At 40.9% G+C, this 15068-nt stretch overlaps 1 protein-coding gene across 3 annotated transcripts; it reads right to left on the bottom strand.

The window, feature by feature from the left end:
• Nucleotides 1-6011: 6011 nt before the first annotated feature.
• LOC136153546 (spindlin-2) lies at nt 6012-8367 on the bottom strand. Of its 3 annotated transcripts, none has more exons than XM_065915483.1 (2): nt 8078-8367; nt 6012-7452 (listed from the first exon to the last, which is right to left on the bottom strand). In XM_065915483.1, the coding sequence occupies exon 2, from the start codon at nt 7428-7430 to the stop codon at nt 6654-6656; it is 777 nt and encodes a 258-aa protein (XP_065771555.1). In that variant the 5' UTR covers nt 7431-7452; nt 8078-8367; the 3' UTR covers nt 6012-6653. The 3 variants fall into 3 exon arrangements, with proteins under 3 accessions (XP_065771555.1, XP_065771554.1, XP_065771556.1); XM_065915482.1 differs by having other exon boundaries at nt 8115-8367; XM_065915484.1 differs by having other exon boundaries at nt 6012-7432; nt 8115-8367.
• Between the last annotated feature and the right edge of the window lie 6701 nt (nt 8368-15068).

Below are 15068 nucleotides of genomic sequence, written 5' to 3'. Positions count from 1 at the left end.
TTAGAGAAAGTTCTAATTTAATCCTTTTACATGTAGCTGTCCAGTTTTCCCATAACCATTATTGAATAAACTATCTTTCTGTATATTTTTGTCTCATTTGTTGTAGATTAAGTGACCATAAGTGTGTGAGTTTATTTCTGGGCTCTCTATTCTGTCCCATTGATCTATATGTCTGTTTTTTGTGCTAATACCATACTCTTGATTTCTATAGCTTTGTAGTATAGTCTGAAGCCAAGGCATGTGATTTATGCAGCTCTGAAGAAGAGAATCTTGAGAAAGAAGAATGAAACTGAAGAAAGCAGGCCATTTAAAAAGTTATTATTGAAAAAATTTGGCAATTTAATTTTCACTTTTTCATGCATTGCTCCCCTGACCTCAGTGAACATCTTTATGACCATTATTTTGAAGTCTTTGTTTCGTAAGTCACTTATATCCCTCTTATTAAGATTGGTTCCTGGATATTTATGTTCTTTTGCTTAGAACATATACCATTCTTTCTTTGCTTTTTTTGACTCCCTGTGTTGGTCTGTACATTACATAAAACACCCTAGCCTTGTGCACTAGGTGAACATCATCAGTTATCCTGCCTGCCTCATAAACCTTTGTGATTTTTCAAGCTGCCACCTTCTATTCTTAGTGGCTCCCAGTAAATTAAGGAGTTATTAGATCCATCAGTGTCCCAAAGTCATTGCAAATCCCCGCCCCCCCACCCCCATTTGTCCAGACTCACAGTGGACTACTAATTGTCTGGTCTTTCAGCTCCAGATATTTCAGCTTCAAATATTGGTTACTTTAAAGCCAAACCTCAAGTAGAAGCTGGCACATTCATGGCATTAGATATACAATCTAGTTATCATGGTCAATCCAGGAGCTGGATGTTTTTCTTAGTGATTCTGTGCTGACGCAGAGTGAATATAGTCTCTGAGGGTTTTGTGTGCCCTGAGTGGTCCTGTGTGACCTGTGTACACCAAGCCCTATCAGCTCCCAGACCTAGGTGATTAGGAAGCCTGTTACTCAAGTGGAAGCCTTAACAGCTGGGGCACTCAATGTGTGAACAAGTTCTTTCTAGCTTGAGCCTGAAGAATTGGTTTTACTGTTCAAGCAAGCCAGGAAGAGACAGAAGAGGGTGTGCCCATAAGTTCTTTCAGAATCTCAGAAGAATTTTAGTCTACTTTCAGACAGGCGATTCCCTCTTAGATAGCAGCTGGGAACATATACTGTCAAATCCCTTCTATGGAGTAACTATGTGCTATGCTGTGTGCTAAGTCACTTCAGTTGTGTCTGACTCTTTGCAACCCCAGGGACTGCAGTCTGCTAGGCTCCTCTGTCCATTGGGTTCTCCAGGCAAGAGTACTGGAGTCGGTTGCAGTTGCCTCCCCCAGGGTATCTTCCCAACCCAGGGATCAAACTCGTGTCTCTTATGTCTCCTGCATTGGCGGGCAGGTTCCTTACCATTAGCACCACCTGGGAAGCCCCATGGAGTAACTAGGAGAAGGGCATTTTTGCCTGCTTTCTCTGCAATGAGACCAGGTGATATAGCTGTAGGAGTGCTCATGAACTATTTTATAAACTGCTTCTTCTTTCGCTATGTTCCTGGAGGGCCTGTGAATGCAAGCCCTGTTTGCACCCACATCAGAGCTGGGTGATTTATGGACCCATCCTTCAGTGGCAGCCATAAAATTTAGGGTACTAGATGTGTGGTGAAACCCTTCACTCCGTAGGGATAAGCAAGGAGTTGAGAGCTGACTCTACTGAGATAGGTATATCAACTATACTGAGACATAGTTGATGTTCAGCACTGTTTAACATACACAGCATAGTGATTTGACTTACATAAACCATGGCTGAGTAGAAGGATGTGTGCTTATCTCCTGTGAGAATTCCAAAATTGTAACTCACTGCTGAACAACCATCAATAGGAGAATGTTGGATCCCACCAAAAAAAGATACCCCACAGCCGAGGGCAAAGGATAAGCCCCAATAAGATGGTAGGAGATGCAAAATCGCATTTAGAATCAAACCTCATACCCGCCAGAAATACTTGGAGGGCTTAAACTAAGGCTTGTGTGTACCAGGACCCAGAGACTCCACAGAGGCTGAGCCAGACCTGCCTTTGAGTGTTTGTGTCTCCTGTGGAGGCATGGGTCAGCAGTGGCCGGCCACAGGGACAGAGGCTCTGGCTGTAACAGACCTGGGTCATGCAGCATGTGGCAAAAGGCCTCTTGGAGGAGGTCACCATTAACCCCAACATAGAGCCACCAAGGAGACAATCCACACACTGCAGAACGATTATACCAAAGAAATTCTTACACCATTAAGAAAGTTCTAAGACCCACAACAGATTTCCCAACCTGTGGATCTGGCAAAGGGACTGAGAACCCCCAGGGAATTTGACTTTGCAGGCCAGTGGCATGTGATCACAGAACTTCCTCAGAACTGGGGAAAGAGATGCTTTGGCAGGGGTGGCGATGGGGGGCGGGCCACAAAATAAAAACTGTGTGTACACGAGGAGCCAGGAAAGAGGAGCAGTGTCCCCACAAGAGACTGAGCCAGACTTGCCCGTGTGTGTCCAAGAATCTCTGGCAGAAGCCTGGGTTGACAGTGGTCTGCTGTGGGGTTAAGGGCACTGAATACAACAGTGCTTGCAAAGGTTCTTTTGAAGAAGGTTAGCCCTACCATAAGACTTCCCTGGTGGCTCAGACAGTAAAGCCTCTGCCTATAATGTGGGAGACCCGGATTCGATCCCCGGGTTGGGAAGATCCTCTGGAGAAGGAAATGGCAAACCAGTCCAATACTCTTGTCTGGAAAATCCCATGGACAGAGGAGCCTGGCGAGCTACAGTCCATGGTGTTCCACACTACTGACAGCCTTGTCTAACTCAATGAAACTAAGCCGAGTGGTGTAGAGCCACCCAAGACGGACGGGTCATGATGGAGAGTTCTGATCCACTAGAAAAGGGAATGGCAAACCACTTCAGTATTCTTGCCTTGAGAACACCATGAACAGTATGAAAAGGCAAAAAGATAGGACACTGAAAGATGAACTCCCCAGGTCGGTATGTGCCCAATATGCTACTGGAGATCAGTAAAGAAATAACTCCAGAAAAAATGAAGGGATGGAGCCAAAGCAAAAACAAACACAGCAAAGCAAAAGCAAAGCAAATACAACACATCCAGTTGTGGATGTGACTGGTGAGAGAAGTAAAGTTTAATGCTGTAAAGAGCAATATTGCATAGGAACCTGGAATGTTAGGTCCATGAATCAAGGCAAATTGGAAGTGGTCAAACAGGAGATGGCAAGGGTGAACATTGACATCTTAGGAATCAGCGAACTAAAATGGACTGCAATGTGTGAATTTAACTCAGATGACCATTATATCTACTACTGTGGGCAGGACTCCCTTAGAAGAAATGGAGTAGCTATCATGGTCAAAAAAAAGAGTCTGAAATGCAGTACTTGGATGCAGTCTCAAAAATGACAGAATGATCTCTGTTCATGTTCAAGGCAAACCATTCAATATCACAGTAATTCAAGTCTATGCCCTGCCCAGTAATCCTGAAGAAGCTGAAGTTGAACGGTTGTATGAAGACTTACAAGACCTTTTAGAGCTAACACCCCACAAAGTTGTCCTTTTCATTATAAGGGACTGGAATGCAAAAGTAGGAAGTCAAGAAACACCTGGAGTAACAAGCAAATTTGACCTTGGAGTACAGAATGAAGCAGGGCAAAGGCTAATAGAGTTTTGCCAAGAGAATATACTGGTCATAGCAAACACCCTCTTCCAACAACACAAGAGAAGACTCTACACATGGACATCACCAGATAGCCAGTATTGAAATAAGATTGATTACATTCTTTGCAGCCAAAGATGGAGAAGTTCTATACAGTCAGAAAAAACAAGACTGGGAGCTGACTGTGGCTTCAATCATGAACTCTGCATTGCCAAATTCAGACTTAAATTGAAGAAAGTAGGGAAAACGACTAGACCATCTAAGTGAAGCCCTCTCTTACTTCATAATCTCTCCAACTTCAGCCTCCCTGGGACTTCCATAGCCCAATCTTTATTTTTCTACTTAACATTATCATTTTGAAAATAATTTATACTTTTATTTTATCTTGGCTTCTCTCTCCCACACTAAAATGAAAGTTCCATGAGGGTAAGATTATTTTGTTTCTTTTCTTTATTAGCATAAGTTCCTGTGTCTAGAAGACTGACTGGCTGAGAGCCCACCTGAAGTAAGTAATGGTGAGATGAAAATAAAGCAAATAAATTAAAAAGCAAAGGCAGTCAAAGTAAGCCAAAGAGGAGCTTAGCAGTTTCCCCTGGATCTAATCCCAAATCGACCAATGCAAATGCTTCCGGGGGACATTTGGGCATTTTATTATCGTGAAGCAGGCCATCTGGGGGCATGGCCCACTTGAGAGCATTCTGAGTTTAAAATAGGCTGAGCCCTTCCTCAGAGTCAACTGCTTGTGTCCTTGTTGGAATGTGGTACCTAACCCATGGTCTTTTTTTTTTTTTAAGGTAAGCCAGAAATGTGGATTTTTGAAATGTGAAATCCCCAAAATGTCTGTATAGCTAATTGTAAAATGGAGAATGATAAAAACATGAAGATCAAGCAAACTATGACAGTGGGCTGAAACTGGCCCATGAGTTGCCTGCAGGTGTTTTCTAGACTGAATTATGTGATGTATGAAAGAAAACCTATCCCTGCTCTGGTGAGGTGGGCTCAGTTTGTGTAGTTCTTGAGGCAAACAGTTTCAGGTCATGTTGGGTGGAGAGAATGAGCTGTAATTAACAACTTCTTTCCACTCCAGGAAGCTCCCTACCTTCCCCTCTGCCTGCTATGCCTGGAGTTACTGGGCAGAAGAGAGACAACAGAACTGTTTCTTTGATGGCAGTGAAGAACGTGGAGTGGGAAAACCAGAGAGAATTTTAAAGGGAACATCCATAGCTGAACTGGGGGAAGGAAAGGAAGAGAGAAGGACAAAGACCCATGTATTGGGACACCATACCTCAGAGGGAATTTATTGAGAGTTACCACACCCTCTTCACACCAACGACCTATGTGGCACTATACAGTCAAAGGATTTAGTTATACAAAGTCACAACTCCCCACCCAACTGCCCATGTCACCTATCTCACCTGAAAATAGAACTACACACATTTCTAGTACAGTTCCCTGTGTGCTTGAAGTGGGCAAGACTAGTCAGGAGGTACCCATGAAGAGTCAGTAGGCACTCTTTTTGTTGGGGCATTGTCAGAATGGGTCTTCTGGAGGCAGCAGACCTCCATCGAGTGAAGCACTGGTGGGAGATACCTGTGGTTTCAGGCAGTTGCTGAGAGAAGCATGGACAATCAAGTATTCCCCCATGCCCTGGAGAGAAGCATTAAGCTAAGTCCTCTGTAAGGAGGCAAGGTATAGTTCAGGAAGTTGAAGAACAGTGAGATGAGTGCAGTATCTGGGTTGAGCAAGTTTCCTTTTTTTCTGGATAAAATGCTTTCCAAATGCAAGGTGGCACATCTCTTAAGTTCTGAGAACTCCACTGACTCGTTCCCGAAAAAATCATTTATTCAGTGTAGAGGAAGTGAACCAAGAACTTCAGACCTGAGATTTATTGCCCCTGGGTCCTCTGGAAAATACGAGGCAACTGCCTACAGCCACCTGCTATGGAGCACCATGCTAGTGTGTTTAGGCTGAGGGCTGGCCTCTGCTTAGCAGGTGTGGCATGAACTCCCTGATATAACAAAAGCCTTTTATGTATAAACTTGACTCCTGCTTAACTCTTGAGACATTCCTGTCAAAATTTCCCTCTAGAGAAGCTCCAATCCATCTGGTTTCTTTGTTGCCACATCCTTTGTGCACAGAGATAGGGAGGGCAACTTGGATACTGCCAGAAGTGCTATTTTTCTTGGGTCTTCCAATCTCTCATGGAACCCACACCTCATGCCCTGTTTTCTCTATTTTCACTCCCTCTGTGGAAGGAGGAGAATTCTCCTTCCCCAGTGTTCCTCCCCTTCTGGAGTATCCTTTTAGCTTCTCCTCAGATCTCTGCCAACTTTTATTTTTGTCTCCCTTGCTCTGAACTTCTTCTAAATGTATTTGTGTCCCTCTTTGCTCAATTTATCCTGATTTCCTCTCAACCCCAAGATTTCACTCTCTGTTATTCTTCAACCCCCTCCCAGTTGGCTGCCTCCCTCTCTTAGGTTATCCCTCCCCCCAGAAGCCTCTCCATTTCTGACCCCTTCCCACCTCCTTTCTTAAGCAGCCATCTCTCCTCCTTTCCCCAAAAGTTCATCTCTAGTTCCTTCTTCTCTCCTCTCCTTAGACCAGACCAGCTAAGTCCTGTTCCATTTTTAGATGACTGATTATGAGACTAGCTGAAATTTATTCACAGCCTGAATTTACACTTGCTCCTTTCTTTCATGTTCCATAAAACACACCCAACCTTTTCACCATGACAAATGCCTTACACACAGCATGTCATAGCTACATAAACTTATATTTTTCAGAACAAAACAACAGTTTTGCTGGTAAAGATGATGGGTTTTAGGGACCCCTATACTTTCAGTACACTGAAAAGCAACATTTTTTGTGTTTCTCCAAGTCGTACATTTGCCTACATACACGTGATAAGGTTTACTCTAACCGTTAAGACTTTTTCACCAAATCATAGACATAGATGTGGAAATCATCATCAAACTTGATGAAGTACACAGAAGGTTTGGCTTTAACTTGGTGAATTACTTTGCCTGTCCTTTTGGAGCCATCTTCTTTGGTATATTCTACATGTTTACCTATGAGGCCATCTATAACTCCTTCTGGCTCTCTCTCTTTTGGAGAAGACTTACTTGACTCTGGCATGATATGGAGGTCACCTTCTTTATAGTCATCTAAAAGCTGGTACATGTACAAAACAGGATCTTTCTCATAGGTAATATAAAACCAGGTTTTCATAATGGGTGCTTGGGCTAAGACCATCCCCCTCCATCCATCCTTAGAACCATGCTCACCCTCAAACATATGTTCCACAGCTTTACCAATTATGGTATTTGCAAGGCGCACATCTCTGACTCGAGAAAATGGCACTTTATCAGGAAGGATTTTAAGCTTTAAAATCCTTTTATCTCTGTGAAGTTCCAGTCCATAGACACAGTCAATTCCATCATATTTCACCAGATAAAGAGAGGGATTTATAGGCACCTGATCCAGAACGGTTCCTTTCCACTGGGTGATGGGCTCATCGCCTTCCTTCCATCCATGTGAAATTCTGCAGCCCACGATGTTCCTGCGGGGCTGGGAGGAAGGTCTACCCCTCTGTTTCTTTTGAGAAATCTTTTTCTTCCTCATACTTGCAGACAAGGTGTGGCCATCAACAATGTCCCTTGTTTGCTGCCTTGCAGTTGCCTTTTTGTGAGGTGTCTTCATACCTGCAAGGGGAGGAAAGAGGCTAGGGAGAAACATTTAGTGTACTGTAGTGTGAAATTTTATTTCTCTGCATTGCAAATTCCCTGGGCATCAGGTATATGTATTGCCATCCAAGTTATTGGATGTCCAGCAGAGATGCTGGCTATCAAAATATTATTGGATGTTTGCCTGCAGTCCCTCCGAACTTACTTGGCTGTGCTGGAGGGTTGGAAAGGTGATAGCTTTGGTTGTTGAACCCCCAGCAAGAGGGAGCAGGTTCCTTTGGCTAATACCTCTGTTGCCATTTTAGACTCCCCACACCAAACACAAATATTCATCATTTATTAGTTCCCACTCAGTCTCTCCATTTGCATGAACATAGTACCCTTTTCCCCTGCTCATTGTCATTTGCTCTTCATCTGTTTTGCCTCCCACCCCCATTCCTTCTGCCAGTTGTTCAACTCTCCTTCATATCTCTTCCTGGTCTACCCCATTTTGCCGCTGGGTGCGCAGAGCAAATCTATGTCTCTTTCTGGGGCTACCTTTATATGCCACCCAGGTGCTCTTCGGCTCTCTCTCCCCCCACCCCCCATCCCCAAATCACCTTTCTGAGTCTCCCTCATTTTCCATTCCAGCACGGAACCCAAATTTTCCCTCTTGGCACCCACCAACCCGCATCCTCCGATTCTCTAGTCCAGCGCCCACCTCCCCAAGTCGGGGGACCGCAGGTCTCACGTGTCCAAATCGGACACCTCACTGCTGCCTCCGCTGTGAACCTGTGGTGAAAGAGGATCAGCAGGCGACGAGTTCGGAGTTTGCAAGAGCTGGGAGGGAAGGATTCTTAGGTGAGGAGCGTTTCTAGGAAGACAGCTGGGCTGACGAAGAGGATGGCGGCAGTGTCTCCAACACCGCGGTCGCGGGCCCTCCACCTCTTTGGCGGTGACGGCCTCTCTGCCACATCGGGATCCCAGAAGCCGCTGCCGCAGCCGCAGTCTCCTCCCTCTTACCATCGCGCAGCTTCCTGCCAGGAGAGAGGCCGCCCCTTCCTGCCAAACACTGCCACCCTCCCCGCCTCCTCCACTCTCAAGCCCACCTCTGCCCTGTGCCTGGGAGGTGTTTCTATCTCTTGGCTCTACGCCTTTACAAAATCTGGAGGCGCCTTGCTAAACCCAGAATGCACCACCCCAACCAGCTTTGCGTTCTGTCTCCAGATCAGGGGCCCCCATTTCCTTCACCCTACCCCTACCACAGTGCCCGTGCCCCATTTGTTTTCCAAGTTTCAAGAATTTCCCTTTTCTCCCCACCCCCCGCCCCCGTGCCCTTCTGATGTTAGTCTCTATATACGGAAACCTGTGTCTCTTGCCATTTAAGGGGATTTGAGGTAGGACAAGAGAAATGAGCTTGTGCTTATTTGCATCTTGATACAATCTCTAGGGAATTTTTACTCTCCAGTCATTTCCAGACTTCTTAAAAATATATATATTTTCCCTTTTTTTCTTTTTCACAGATTGAAAAGGGCTGCATGCACTATGTGGACTTTGTAAAATTCAGAAGATTCACTTGAAGAAAATAATCTACCCTAAAACCACTATAAATCTCATTCCCCAGGGCTTCAAGCAAAATATGAACACTTTATTTCCTTCACCTTTTTTTCTACTCTTTTAGAGATCTAGGGTCACTTTGCAGATTTAATTCTTAAAAATTCTTTGTAATATCATTTTTATGATATTTTGAAAATACAGTGTATGTAGCAATATTACAAGTAATAAGTACTCTCAGAGTACTTATTACTTGTAATATTGCTACAAAGCATTTTAAAATTAAAATGTTATTAATAAAATGTAATTCTCTTTTATGCTCTAATCCTGATCCTAGTCTCTTCTTCCTCTCCAATGCTAAAAATCATCACTCAAATTTTGCATATCCTAACTCTTTATAGTCATAGCTGTATTATTTACAAACATATTATTAATTTTGTTTTTCATATTTATTTTTAAAATGTCTATTATGAAGGATAATTAATTACCCCATACTGTGAGGGGAAGAGAATAATTATTTTTCAGTGGCCCACAAGACATTTCTGGGAGATGGCTATGGGTTCTTATGACCTATCTATATATATGTACTGTGCAACTGATAGGAATATGATATCTCTATAGTTTGTAAAACTATAGTTTTGTATAGTTTGTAAAACAATCATGTACTTAGTTGAACAAGCTTATTTAGCACTTCCTTTTAAAAGTATATGTATGTACCCACTCTTACAGATATTCAAGAAAATGTTTTGGCTTTTTTTTCTTAAAAAAACCTTGTCATCAAGCCTGAAATAGAACTCTGATATGTCTAATAATTTAATTTCGCTGAGTTTTATTTTGAAAATAACTTTAATCATGAGTATGTTTCTTTTTTTTGCATCTTGCTTTTGTTACTCAATATTTTGTTTTTAAATTTCTTCCTGTTATATCTCTAACATTTTTTGTTATCTTCAACTCTATTGCAGAGTATACATGTATAACACTTTTGTCATCCATTTAACAATATATTCAAGCATCCATTCTCTTGATGGTCATTTAATTCATTTCAACATTTCATTATTACAAACAATGATACAATGAATAGTTTCTTGGACTTGTTCCAGAGTTTCTGTAGTGTATACACTGGAAAAAGAAATACTGAGCTGTAGGTAAAAGCAATTCAAAATTCCTAAATGTTGCCGAGTTCTTGCATTAATTCATTGAACCAAATTATGGTATAATCAGCGCTGTAGGTATTCTGTCTTCTCCACATTCTAGTCAATGCTTGATATTTTCATATTTTTAATGTGTGCCAAACTAGTGAGTGAGGATTGGTAGCTCACTGCTTTAGTTTATATATTTCTGATTAGTGAGTTTCAACTTATTTTCCTGTGGGGTCTTTTTGCCATTCAGTAGTCCTATTGTGTGTTTCTCTTCATATATTTCTTTTAAATTGTTTATCTTCCTAAAATTTATTTTTATATTTTTGATACAAAAATTATCCAGTTTCATATATTTTATATGTATTTTTATTTACATATAAAATATTGGCATCCATTTTTCTTTTAAATCATTAGACTATTGCAAATAAATATTTACAACATTCACAGTCACTGTGGTTCTATGTATGCCCCAGATTGTTATCTCTGTTATGAATTTGCTGATTTGCCTTCTCTACTTATATACCCATAGAAAATATATTTTGCATATTATTTAATGTAACTACTGTTAATTTTGAGAAAGTTTTGTGTACCACTAAAAAAGAAAATGACCACAATTAAGCTATAATAAGCCATGAATTAAAAGATATATGACACATTTAGAGATGTTAAAATGTGAAAAATAAAAGTGTAAAAAAGGAAAAATATAAGGAAAGTAAATGGAAGTAGTAAATGCTATTGTTTTCCTCCACAAATACGTGAAAATCTTGGTCTTAGATGAAATACGGTATTATTGGTGAATTTTTAAGCATAAATTATGCCATATTGTTTATATTTTCTAGAATTTATTTTTGCAATAAGCAATGTGTTTTAAGGTTAAATCACCATAAGAACATGGTTTCAATTTTTCCCATCTCAAAAATACCCTCTTCTGATTTCACTTACTGTTTCAGCTACCACCTCATATTTCTACTCTTTTTCAACAAAACTCCTGAAGGTGTTTCTTATTCATTGTCTTCAATATTTTCCTCTCATTGTCTCTAAAACCTACTCCTACTCTAGTCTGGCTCCCTTGCTCATTCCCCCACCACTCCATGAAAACTGTTCTTCTTAAGAGTCATCAATGACCACCAATTTTCATTTATTAATCTCCATCTTACTTTGCCGGGTTTCTGTGGTGGATCAGACTGTAAGAGAAGCTGCCTGCAATGCAGGAGACCCAGGTTCAACTCCTGGGTTGGGAAGATCCCCTGGAGAAGGGAATGGCAACCCACTCCAGTATTCTTGCCTGGAAAATCCCACAGACAGAAGAGCCTGGTGGGCTACAGTCCATGAAAACCCAAAGAGTCTGACACAAATGAGTGACTTTCACTTTCATTTTACATCTTACTTTATCTATCAGCAGACTTTGATCATTCCATCTTCCTTAGAAAACTATTTCCTACAGTAAGGATCCCACACTCTCCAGGTTTTTCTGGTAACTCACTGGCTACCTCTTATAAATTCACCTTTATAAATATGTTCCTTCTTATCATGCCCATCTGTTAATGTTATTGTTTCCCAGCTCAATCAGTAGATACCCTCTCCATCCACATTCTCTCCTTTGGTGATCTCATCCAGGGTTATGGCTTTAAATGCCATCTAGAAGTTGAAAAGTCTCAAATTAATATATCTTGTCTGACCTCTTTTTGCGCTCCAGACTTGTAAATCCAGTTACTTGCTAGACAACTTCATGGGGCTGTCTAAAAAAGTCAATACGTTCATGCTAAGAGTCTTATATTTCCCCTAAAACCTGCTTCACCTGCAGGCCTATCACCCCATTGCAGTAAATGGCAACTCCATCTTTCCCTATTCAAAGGCTACAAACTAAACGTCATTCTGTCTCAAAGCCCATATTTAACTCATCACGATTATGTTGGCCCTACTTTCAAAATTTGTCTAAAGTCTTACCATATTTATCACGTTCACTACTACTATCTTAATTTTAGTCATCCTCATTTCATGACTAGCTTATAGTAGACTGGTTGATTGTGCTCTTGTTTCTTAATGGCCTGATCACTTATATCAGTCAAAACCTATAATGACTCCTCATTTCACTCAGAAGAAAAGTAAGCATGCAAAGAGTTTCTTACAAGACTATATTTGATCCAGTCTTTTTGCCCCTAGTCTGTTATATCTCTTTCTGATATCTTCTACCATTTTCACTCATAACACTGAAGAATATAAAATTTCTATGTTTATAGGTCATAATAGATTCAGCAATTCTAAATGCTCAAACTGTCATCTAACTGTGCTCCTTCCACACTGGAATCATTAATACCCTTCGAACAAACAAAATGTTCTCCAACATTCAGGCTTTTGTGTTTGCATTCTCATTTAATATTCTTTTTCACTATCTACAGTCACAATAGGAGCCACATTGAGGACTTAGCTTAAAATTCTTGTCCCCCTCCAAAAAAAATAAAAATAAAATTCTTGTCCCAATGCTCCCAGTCCTCTTTATCTTTATTAACTCTTTCCCATGCTACATGTATTAATCAATATATGCTTACTGCTTCTACAAATATCATCCAAATCTTAGTAGTGTGATATTAAAAATAAAAAAAATAAAAATAATAATTTCTCACACATGAAACAGTACAGTGCAGGCATTTCTAGTCAGTGGGCAGTTTTCCTAGAATTGGTAATTCAAAGAAGAAAGCATCTTGAGCTCATGATACTTATAATTTCGTGATTCTCAGAGCCAGATCCTCTCTATCCAGCTTTCCAAGAAACAAAGAGAAAGACTTTTCCAGAGCAGTGCTAATACAAATATTAACATAAGCCCAATGTGCAAGGGAGCCAAGAATACACAATGGAGAAAAGATTGTCTCTTCAATAAATGGTGCAGGGAAAATTGAATACCCAAATGCCAAAGAATGGGTTTCCCTGGTGGCTCAGCTGGTAAAGAGTCCACTTGTAATGTGGGAGACCTGGGTTTATTCCTTGGGTTGGAAAGATTCCCTGGAGAAAGGAATGGTCACCCACTCCAGTATTCTGGCCTAGAGAAATCCATGGACAGAGGAACCTGACAGGGTACAGTCCATGGGGTCGCAAATTGTCAGACATGACTCAGTGACTTTCACTTTCATACCAAAGAATGACACTGAACCCCCATCTTACACTTTTAAGAAAAATAAACTAAAAATGGATTAATGACTTAAACACGAGACTTGATACCATAAAATTCCTAGAAGAAAACACACAGAGAAACTTCATTTTTTTTGGGGGGGAGGGGGGGATATGACACCCAAAACAGAAGCAACAAAAACAAAAGTCACATGGGACTACATCAAACTGAAAATCTGCACAGCAAAGGTAACAGTCAATACAATGAGAAGGCAACCTACATAATGGGAATAAATATTTTCAAGCCACATATCTGATAAAGGGTTAATCTCAAATATGTATAAAGAACTCATACAACTCAGTAACAAACAAAGAAACACCAGAATCCTACTTGAAAAGTCAACAACATAACTGAACAGACACTTTTCCAAAGAATATCTTCAAATGGCCATTATGGACATTAAAAACTGCTCAACATCACCAATTTTCAGTGAAATGCAGATCGAAACCCATGAAATATCACCTCACACCTGTTAGAATAGCTATTACAAAAAAGACAAGAGATAGGGAAGTCCCAAGATGGCAGAGAAATAGGAAGGGGAGACGACGTTCTCACCCATAAATTCATCAGAAGACCATCTGAAGGTTGAGCAACTTCCACCAAAGAACTTCTGAATGCTGGCAGAGGACACCAGGAACCCAGAAAGGCAGTCCAATCTCTTCAAAAGGAGACTTGAGGTTATTGTAAGAGAAGGACTGAAAGTCAGAGGCAGGAAGCTTAACTCCAAAATTTTAGAACATCATAGAAATCCTGACTCCAGAGAACATTAATAGACAGGAGCCCACCCAAAATTCTCCGTACTTATACTGAAACCAAGCTCCACCCAAGAACCACAAATTCCAATGCAAGACACACCACAATAAATTGTCCAAGAAGACAGGAACACAAACATGAGCATTAAAAGACACGAACCAAAGCCATGCTAAACCTATAGACACTACCCGCCCCCCCCCCCCCCGCCAATTCACCACTGGACACCTCATTGCCCTCCACCCACCAGAACACAGATCCAAGCTCCCCAAACGAGGAAACTTTGAAAAGACACTGGTGCAAACCCATCTAAAGGGAGCAGACTCCACAATCAAAAGGAACCATGAGCTTCCAACCTGCAGAAAGGGCACTCCAAGCACAGCAATTTAAACAAAATGAAAAGGCAAAGAAATATTCAGCAGATGAAGGAACATGATAAAAACCCACCAAACTAAATTAAAAAAGAGGAGACAGGGAGTCTACCTAAAAAAGAATTTCAGAATAATGATGGCAAAGATGATCCAAATCTTGGGGAAAAAATGTAGTTGCAGATAAGTAGACTAGACAAGGGTTGAGAATATGCAAGAAATGTTTAACAAGGACCCAGAAGAAATAAAGAAGAGACAATCAATAGTTAGCGATGTAATAACTGAGATTAAAAGCACTCTGGAGGGAACCCACAGTAGAATAATTGAGGCAGAAGATAGGATCAGTGAGGTGGAAGATAGAATGGTGGAAATAAATGAAGCAGAGAGGATAAAAGAAAAAAAAAGTATTAAATGACAACAATCTCAGAGACCTCTGAGACAATGTTAAACAATCCAATATTCAAATCATAGGTGTCCCAGAAGAAGAAGACAAAATGAAAGGGCATGATAAATACTTGAGGAGATAATATTCAAAACCTTCCCTAAAATGGGGAAGGAAATAGCCACCAAAGTCCAAGAAACCCAGAGAGTCCCAAACAGGATAAATTCAAAGAAAAACACTCCAAGACATATATGCACATAAGCACAAACATATGGAGGCTAAACAACACACTTCTCAATAACCAATAGATCACAGA

This window comes from Muntiacus reevesi, chromosome X (genome assembly GCF_963930625.1).
Source record: "Muntiacus reevesi chromosome X, mMunRee1.1, whole genome shotgun sequence".
NCBI lineage: Eukaryota > Metazoa > Chordata > Mammalia > Artiodactyla > Cervidae > Muntiacus > Muntiacus reevesi.
Note: the sequence above shows the minus strand (reverse complement) of the source record. Positions and strands in the feature narration are given on the sequence as shown.

What these genes read in the sequence shown, in the direction of transcription:
- LOC136153546 (XM_065915483.1), bottom strand. Translation starts at nt 7,430, where the DNA reads ATGAAGACACCTCACAAAAAGGCAACTGCAAGGCAGCAAACAAGGGAC.